General features: G+C 32.0%; 2 protein-coding genes across 5 annotated transcripts in view; one reads left to right on the top strand and one right to left on the bottom strand.

The window, feature by feature from the left end:
* LOC107068102 (LHFPL tetraspan subfamily member 2 protein) overlaps window positions 1–10,000 on the top strand; it is a 25,222-nt gene that overhangs the window by 14,738 nt on the left and 484 nt on the right. Inside the window, exons 2-6 of one of the 3 annotated variants that reach the window (XR_016177488.1) lie at window positions 5,936–6,120; window positions 6,541–6,813; window positions 6,899–7,012; window positions 7,103–7,316; window positions 7,408–10,000. The exon at window positions 7,408–10,000 is cut by the window's right edge and continues 484 nt beyond it. Coding sequence is in view for 1 of the 3 variants with exons in the window: in XM_089175192.1 (XP_089031318.1) it covers window positions 5,991–6,120; window positions 6,541–6,813; window positions 6,899–7,012; window positions 7,103–7,245 (660 nt within the window). In the remaining 2 variants the exon portion in view is untranslated. The other 2 variants (XR_016177487.1, XM_089175192.1) reach the window with 2 other exon arrangements.
* The window catches only part of LOC107068110 (uncharacterized), a 52,180-nt gene continuing 51,453 nt past the window's right edge, over window positions 9,274–10,000 (bottom strand). For both annotated transcript variants that reach the window (XM_015324176.2, XM_089175188.1), the window contains exon 14: window positions 9,274–10,000. This exon is cut by the window's right edge and continues 4,036 nt beyond it. The gene's annotated coding sequence lies outside the window, so the exon portion shown is untranslated.

The raw sequence follows: 10,000 nt of genomic DNA, 5'->3' as shown, positions 1-10,000 counted from the left end.
TTAATAATAATATTAATAATAATATTAATAATAATATTAATAATAATATTAATAATAATATTAATAATAATATTAATAATTATAATAATAATAATAATCAAACACGTGGACCGGTCAAAATCGCGATAAATCATTTTGTATAAAATCGGTTGGTCGATGGGACCCGAAGGGCCTCCCTTTTCAGGTAGGATACATATTACATACATATATCTTACCTATGTATAAGTGTATGTATATTTCAAGTTAGAACAGAGAAAAAGAATATAAGAAAGCGAGTAGTAAGAAAAAGGGATAAAATAAAAAAGAAAAGAAACCAGAAAGAGAGAAAGAGAGAAAGAAAGAAGAAATAAGAAGAAGTTAAATAATAAGAGAGAGAGAAGAGAAAAAGAAAAAAAAGAAGAAATAAGAAGAAGTGAAATAATAAGAGAGAAAGAAAAGAGAAGAAAGAAAGTATAAAAAAGAAAGAGAAAGAGAAAAAAAAAGAAAAAGTGAAATAATGAGAAAGAAAGAGAGAGAGAGAGAGAGAAGTGTAAAAGAAAAAGAAAAGACGATAAAAAAAATGTAAAAAAAGGAAAAATGTAAAAGAGGGAAAGAGTAATTGATGTGAGAAGGAGTAAGAAAGAGAGGAACACCTGTCGAACAGCTGCCTCGCAGATGGCCCTTATACTCGCTTAAGGATTATGTAACTCTATAAGAAGAGATATCTCTCGTTATTCGACTTAAATATGAGTATACTTTCCTTCGTGAAGACACGTATCGATAATAGTGTAATTATCCTATAGGTGATAACTATGAATCCTTGAGTGTTCATATAAGACAACAAAATAAATCATTATTTTAACAATCACGAAAGAAAGTTAAAAGGTTTAATTAGTAACCCTTTCACTGCTAGCTATTCTAAGTCGAAGCGCTTAGCGTGTGCGGCGTGCGGCCAGCAGTAGCGGTCGCTAGGGACTGAATACTTTTTCGGGAAATATGGATCTTGTGAACGGCGTATTAATACATTGTAATATTATTCATAATCCAATTACTATTACTTTGTCCACTGTAAAACGGATCAAATAATTTTTTTTTATTTTTAACATATATTGTTTATTCACCAATGGTAAAGTTTTAAAACACCATATTTTGATAGTTATAAATTATAACTATACATTTTTCTTTTTTTATATAATGTATATATTTGGATATTAGAAATTGAAAAATTGAACAAATAACAAGTAAGTAACATAAGTACTGTAAATCTAAACAAAATGAAACGAATTTAAGACAGAGAATGACTGACCAAATAAACGAAATTTCATTTTTTTTCGTTGTTAATCAACGAGGTTTAAGATTTCTGCGAGTGTATTAGACATGTAAAAGAGAAACCATTTCCGAACATATATATGAGACAGCAGTAAACAGCCAAAAAAATCGCCGAGCGCGCATTTGCGTCCATAGTCTATATCGATGGCTTGCGTCGGACGCATATTTGAGCCCATAGGCCACACTAATAGTTTCCGCTGGACGCACATTTGCATAGCAATCAAAGGGTTAATGTAATAAGGAGTTTTGTAATTATTAAAAATATTGTAGGAAGTAAAATTATCTTGTATAATTTAACGATACTACGTTGATAATAAATTTGATTTTTGTTTGATACTATTCAGTATCTTACTTCTGAAGATATTTATAATGTTTCTAATAATTATCATATATTTCTGCGAAAAAAAGAATTAATTATTTAATAGACCAAGAGCTAGCGACCGATTTTGGAAAATTTTTTACAGAGTGAATTTTTTACCTGACAAAGTTTGGAATGGTGTGGGCAAAAGTGCAGCCCGATCGTCAGACAGCTTTCATTAAAATTAAAGGGGGGCCGGGCCCCCAAAATTATTAATTTTGGTAATAAAATAAATGACTAGAAATATGGCTGAAAATTTACGTAGATATCTAGAAACATGACAGAAAGCACGGGGAAAAATATCAGACGTGTAAGTTGACGACAAAGGGGTGTCAGAACCTGGAAAAGTTGCGACAAATTTTTGAAAATTTACATATGGAGTGAAATATCTGACAACTTGCATATGTCTTGTTTATATATAGCTGAAATTATGTGCAAAATGTCAGATGAAAACGTGAATGCATTCGTGAGAAATTGGGATGCAAATTATGAGAGCGCGAAACGCGGTGCGGAGCGCCGGCTAAGGGGCGTCTCCAGTTTTCACCCCGTACATAACTCATGCTACTTCTGACGATTTACCTGAATGTTTATAGAGGTACGAAGAATGTATTATTAAAATGTCAGAAGTCAATTAAGAAGAATTCTTACATTTACTTAACTTTTAATTTGAACTTTAACAAAATTTTGCAAGAATTTTATTATCTTTATTAATAACAGTTAAAAAGGTCAAGTATAATATAATTACAAATTCAGCAGGTTGTTCCGAATTGTTTGTACTAGCTACTACAAACTATGCTTGTACAACCAAATACACAGCAATACACTTTACTTGTATTTTTTTTGCTGGGAACTCCATAACAAAAAAGAAAATTCTTTGCAACAACTTTTTAGTTTAACGATACTAGTTATTTTTAATTCTACTTTCAATAATATCTTTCTAAAGCTATCTAACCAACAACTCCTAAAAGCAGTATGGAGAAAAGAAAAAAATTTCATAGATTAGCGTACGCGGATATTTGTGATTTGGTTGAGAAAAAAATAATAAAAAAAAAGAATGCTGCTTATTAAAGTTTATCACAGATTTTTACAATGAAAGTAGAATCTATTTCTACTTTAGAATTCTACTAATAATAAATTTGTATCTAATAAATATCACGAGATTAGAGGCACCGAATACTCGGAATACTTATATGTACATGTTTCAACATAATTGATATAATTTATCTCATTTTCACGGGCTACAAATTTTATGGGGGAAAAAAAATATAAACGAGTCCAATTGCCCTTTTTTTTAAAATGGAGTGATTCTTCTTGAATTCGTATTTTATACGATAAGGTGCGGCACGTGTTAACAATATGTATCATAAATTAAAAGAAATGAAAAGAAAAGAAAAAAAAAAAAAGAAAGGGAGACACGAGAGAGTAAAAGAGGAGGGGCCCTGGTAGATGTGTCCCTTTTCGTCTACCGCAGAAAAGAGAACCCTTCGGATTGGATAGGGACTTATTGCTTACTGTCGGACTGCATCATCAAACACTCGTTTATACTCGCCTTGTCCTTTCTCACGGATTGTTGATTTGACCGTGCTTCGTTAATTACATAGACAAGGTTCTCGATTCGTAAGATAAATACCCGTGAAATGGAGAATATAAATTAGCTAACATAAGTTTTCTAACCATAAGATCGTAGAAAACTGATTAGGGGGGGATGGTTAATTTTGTTCTAAATGTAACATGTAATTTTTTTTTATAATAGATGACCACGTGTCATAGGAAAAGAAAAATTTAACATGAATTTCAGTTTGTATATTTTGTATTTCATATTTATTTTCCTTGTTGTAAATATTAATTATCATTCACATATATACACACACATAATTACACGCATATGCATACATGCACATTACGTATATATTGTTCATAATGATAATTAATAATCCAATGAATTTTTACTAACTCATAATTTTACCATTTAACTTTAAAAATGTTTAAGCTTGTTTGAGGAGGGTCAAAAACTAGTATTGAAACTAATTAGAATGAATTATAGGGTTTTAGTTGCGTGCAATTCGTAATAATAGCACCGGAAGACTTTCCTGCACGACATCGTTTAAATTTTCTAACACAACCAATCCTAAATTGTAATATATAAATACATGTTCATCAACTTAGATTCTCTAATGGAAAGTATAAAAAAGATAGGAGAAGAAAAAAAGGGCGGATGATTTCTCGGTTATTTCGTAGACCATGATCACATTAAATATGGCGACGCACAGTTGTGGTACAATTTGCCATCCTATCGCGGTTAGATCAAAGAAAATCTTTCTGTATGTTTATTTTTTTTCTTTTTTTTTTAGAGGAGGGGGGCTTTTTTTATTTACGATAAGGGCACGAGGCGTATAGCACAAAGACGTTTAAATTTGCGGCTATGAAGAGTATCTTCTTGAAATGGTTGTGTTAACAGAATAAAACAAGCACGTGCTCTTAAAAGACTGTGTGACTGCTGTTGCTGTTCTTAATCTTGTTCGAAGTTGCTGAGAAACCTTCGCCCACCACCATCACTTTTGAGACTTTTTTTCTCTTTCTCTCTCTCTCTCTCTCTCTCTCTCTCTCTCTCTTTCACTCTTTTCCCCATTTTTTTTCTTTTTCATTCTCATTGGAATCTTTATAGTCGGAGTTAAAAAAAAAGGAGGTCACACGATATTCTTGATCCATCATGAAAGAAAGAAAGAAAGTTTAGATCTATTCGATAAAGACCATTGATAAAATGAAAAAAAAAAGAAAGAAAAAAGGGCTTTGAAATTCTTCGTGAGGACTTGAACGCTAATGAAAAGTAAAAATTTAACGATGTGTATAATCAGCTTATAATATGATTATTGAAAGTTAAAACTAAACTTTCTCTGTTTCTACCGATGTGATGTAAGCACGTTGGTATGCAAGGATGTGAATAGAAGGAAGGTAATTTATGTGTCAGCCAACCTGAACGGAGAAGTCAAAAAAGTTGATGGAAGCTTGTCACAGAGAGGAGGGTAAAATAGAATCTGTAAAAAAAAGAAAGAGCTTAAACGAAGGGGAGGAAGAAAGAAAGAAAGAGAAGGATATTCTAAATGTGGAACACGAAAACCTTGAAGTTTGTTCTCAACTAAACGTCGTCGCGATTTAATGAACCTTGCAACGAATTCAATCTACTTGTGCATTTCAATTTATAAAATGCATTATTTTCGTTATGACAATAATTGAATATTACTTGTAAACAAGAAAATCTTGAAAATTGTTCTCAACTAAATGTCGTCTATGCAAATGAACATTTGCAACGAAATCAATCTACTATTGCATATTATACAATTTTCAAAATTTACTACTTTTAGCTATAATAACAATAATAATTGAATATATTTTAGATCACGCGAAAACCCTTGAAGTTAATTTTCAGTAAAAGTTCCCGCTTTGCAATTGAAACTTTTGCAACGAATTCAATCCACTGTATTATATATTTCAATATAAAAAAGAAAACAGAAAGTCAATGTTATATTGCGTAATGATATTAAATATGTATGCGAAAAATAAAATAAAAAAAAAATAAAGAAAGAAAAGATAAAGAACTACAGACCAAAATTTGACCTTTAATGTCAACGTTATCGTTTCGAGGAACTTCAAAAGAGTAGCTGCAGCGAGCAGGGTCATTACAATTCTACGAAATATATATGAATGGGATTTATTCTTACGCAGTCGTACGAAACTCGGAACACATCAATGTACTTCTCTTTTTCTCACAGTTAAATCGTTTCTTACCAAGTTGTTGTTTCATTTTCTCATTTACGTACTCTGAACAGTAACCATTGGGGCGAGAGGGGCAACAACGATAGTAATCTCTTAAATTGCTTTAATAATTTATTTTAATTAATCCGACCAAGTTTTAAAAATAAAGCAAAAGAAATTGTAGATAAAGACATCTAAAATCGTGTGACGATTTTAACGAAGGAAACTCATAATGGGAATGAATGCTCGTAAATCAGTATTAATTTTAAGTGACGTGTGACACCGTATTTCGTTTGTTGGGTTATCATCAACTTGAGATGCGTTACGAATAGACTTAACTTAACAAAAAAAAAAAAGAAGAAATTGGTGATGCACTAAATAATAATTAATATTTTTACTGTCTCTTTTTTCTCTTTTTTTTCGTTGATAGTAATTAGTTTACTGAAAAAAAGGAATGTAAAAAAAGAAAATAATGTTTATTTGCACTTTTTTCTTTTTTTTTTCTTTCTTAGGTAGCTAGAAGATCGTGTCAGGAAGATGGCATAAGACGAAATTATTCTCGGCCAGCAGCATGTGCTATGTTATAGTCACTGGTCGTAGTCTCCTTTGGACGCTTCTGTCTTTAGCAGCGTTAATGGCCGTTTTATCGGCCCTCCTTACTCCGAAATGGCTCGTCGGACCCCACACGATTAAGGACACGAGTAAGATATTCTCTCTTTTGGTATTACGTCACAAGTATAATAATAATAATATTAATAATAATAATAACGCTGTTTTATTTATTGTGTCGAATACTTTGAGAAATACTTTTAAGTAAATAATCAATATTTCCAATAAAAAATCAACGTGTATGTATGCATTTATACATTGTAATTTTAATTTTATGAAATATTGACCTAATCGATAGAAAATTGGAGGATCAATATTTTTGTTACGTTAAAAGGCAATTAAATAAATTTAACTTTATGAATATACATATATTATTTCATTCGCGAAATTTTTATATTTTTATTAAAACTATATATTTTATTTTACATTATATAATATATATTATAAATTTTGAATATATAATTATTATTTCTATATATATATATATTATTTTAATTATTGATATTTTGTAGAAAATGGTACAGAATTATTCGTACCAACAGTTGGGATCTTCAATCGTTGCACAAAATTATATGGAAGAACGCATTGCGCTAATTTCAACATTGACGGATTCGCAACGCATTCTTCCGTCTTTCCAGGATTTTGGAAAGCATCTCTCTTCTTTGTAGCTTTTGGTTTGGCTGTGATGACTATGACCGTGTTGGCTGCTTTAATTGGATGCTGTGTTCAAAGTATCGGAAGGAAAAGTATCTTTGATTTATCTGGAGTAGCTCAAGCAATCGCCGGTATATATATAATTTTCTTATTTTATTATATATTATTTGAAATTATTTATAATCTAATGTTTAATTTGTAATTTTATTCTCATAGGAATATTGTACTTAATCGGTTTGAGTTTATATCCCGCTGGATGGGGTGCTGAAAGAGTAAAAAGAATATGTGGTCCAGAAGCTGATGCATTTTATCTCGGAGATTGTAATCTCGGTAATTAAAATAATTCAATTATCTATTATAATATTTTATTATTATTATTATTATTATTATTATTATATAAATTAATTGTAATTATTGTAGGTTGGGCTTTTTATAGTGCCCTAGTAGGTACTGGCCTAACTTTTGCGGCAGCCATGTTAAGCGGACAAGCTGAAAAATCTACAGCAAGTGATAAGGTTCAAGATAAGATGAACGAGGGCAGAATGCTCATATGTTTAGCTTAAAAAACAAAAATATTATTTTAAATGTTATACAATATACGTGATGATATTTTTGTTTGGATACTCTAACGAAGGTAAATCTCGTGTATTTTGAACTTTTTAATTTTATCGTTCATTTTAAATGAGATAATTCATTTCGTTTTATTTCATTTCATTTCATTTTAGAATCTTCGGAACTTTAGTGACGAATCCTTTACGGGGCCAAGCGACAATTAATATTTTGTTTTTTTCTTACATCTATGATTCGAGTGCTTATTATTTCGTAAGATATTTCCTGAAAATAATGTTCAATATTAATCGTATATTGTATACAATATTAATTAAGAGTATTAAACAAAGTGATTAATATGATGAAGTCTCTTACGATATATAACATTAATAATACAGATGTGTAATAAAGTTAGTGTATATATATAGACATACATATTATATATTATATACATATTTTTTTTAATTATCTTGTGAGATACTTAACTATATATTATTATTAATTAACTATATATTATGTTTAAGATATAATAAAAATGTTTTAAACACGTACAATACTTATTTTATAGATAGACAGATAGATAGATACATTTTACTGCTTCCCCGAAGAGTTACACTCCTTTTACAATTATATCCTTAACCTATCTTAACACTACCCTCTCACTCACTTCTCCTTTCCTCCCTTCCCCCTCCACCCGTTCCAAACCTCCACTTCTTCCTTCCTCAATCCCAACCTTGTCTCTCTTTCCTCTCTCTTATACTCCCAATCCTCTTCATCCACTCCTCCCCCATTCCACTCTCATCCAAAATCTCCTTTATCCTCTCTTCCACTCCTTTCCTGTCCTCCTCACCTATAGCTCTACTGCAGCCCTCCAACACATGCACCCATGTCTCTCTCTTCCATCCACACACCCTACATCTTCTCCTCTCCTCCTCCTCTCAGTATCTCCCTTCCCTCATCTCATTCCCCAATCTAAATCTCGCCACTCTTCTTTTCCTCTCTTCACTCCACTTTCCTACCCAATATCCTGGCAACCCCTACCGCTATCACCATCCTGTACCATTCGTTGTATCTGGAGCCTTGTATTCTCACCCATCTCTCTTCCTCCTGTCGCCTCCTTTCCTCCTTCTCAATCTCTTCCCAACTTTCAACCACCTCCTCCCTGCCCTGCGCTATCTTCTTTTTAAACCTTATCTTTTCTTCTTCCCACTTTGACTTCTTTACTTTATCCTCCTTTTCTCTCTCCTGCGCCTCCTTCCAACACTCTCTCGCCAACTCACTTCCCTCTCCTCTCCTTAATTTCTCCTCGTACTTCCACCCTCTCTTCGCAGCCTTTATTCCCAATTTGTCTCTTTTCCCTTTTTCTCTTACCATGTATCCTGGCGTCCTCCAGTCTATTCCCAATGTCCACCTCAAGAACCTTTCTTGCACCCCCTCGATCTCCTTCCTCTCCTCCCACCCTGATATTTCCGCTCCATAGCTTAAGACCGTCCACACCAATGTATCAAAGAGCCACAACCTCCTCTCCCAATCCTTGCCGAACATCCTCCTTCCCAATCCCCAAACCTGCCTCATTGCGACCCCTGCTTTCTTCACCCTATCCTTCAAGTGCGCTTCCTGTCCTCTATTCTTTTTGGACACATAGCCCAGATACCTGAATTCCTTCACCTCCTATATTCTCTTCCCCTTCCAATTCCAGTCTATTTCTCTATTTCTTCCCCCTCCTCTCCTAAATCTTAATATCTTCGTTTTCTCCACATTGACCTCCAATTTCTTCCTGTCGCAATACTCCTCCATCCTCCTCAGCATACTCTCCATTTCTTCTTCTCTTTCCGCCAACAAAACCACATCATCTGCGTACGCTAACGAACCTATCCTCTTCCCTCTCACCCTTACCTCACCCCATCTTCCTTTCATCAATTCCTAAATCCGCTATCAGTAGGTTAAAGAGCAATACTTATTTTATATATTTTTTTATTATTATTCATATCGTAACGAATAATTAGAATGTCGTAATAATAATAATAATTAAAAATATGGCGTAAGTTTTAAATAGTCTATTTATTTTCGAGTGTTGTTACAATTTTACAAAGAGACATAAGGAGTCGAGAAAACGTTATCTCGTGTGGTAACTTCTGCACGATTATTATTATATTTTTTTCATTTATTTTTCTTGTTTAATAAATGTGAATCAATTTTTTTGTTAATTGGTTAATATATAAGAAAACGATTATCTTAATTTCTGTAATGTTCCTTTTACTGCATATCTGCCATCTGACTTAATCGCAACGAAAAATCACGAAGCTGTCGTAATATTTCAATTATCTTACAGCCATAATACGCAAGCAATTTATTTCGAAATAGATTTTAAGGCACGAAATGATAGAAGAAAAGTGCAAAAATTTGATCAATCCTTCAAGCAATTATTACATATGTATTTATTTATTTATTCGTACGAAAAATAACAATGAGCCAAATACGATCGAACTCGACTCGATATTTTATTTTTTTAAATGATAGTCACATTTTGGCTCGTTTCAATAACAAATATAAAGTACATTGGAAAATATTTTGATATTATTCTTATGATTTATTGTTGTGTTTTTTTTACGTACTTTCGTAATCCTTAATATAAATCTTATTAAAAATTTTGACGACGAATAAAAAATGATCCAATAATAATATTAAAAAGACGAAAGTCAAATCGAATAATAAAAAAATAGTATAAATACAATATACGGGAACATTGGATTATTTTTTCCGGCTTAT

This window comes from Polistes dominula, unplaced genomic scaffold, assembly GCF_049000335.1.
Source record: "Polistes dominula isolate Pdom_NZ unplaced genomic scaffold, Pdom_raw_medaka contig_82, whole genome shotgun sequence".
NCBI classification, from domain to species: Eukaryota; Metazoa; Arthropoda; class Insecta; order Hymenoptera; family Vespidae; genus Polistes; species Polistes dominula.
The sequence above is the reverse complement of the archived record's forward strand: the minus strand, read 5'-3'. Positions and strand labels throughout refer to the sequence as shown.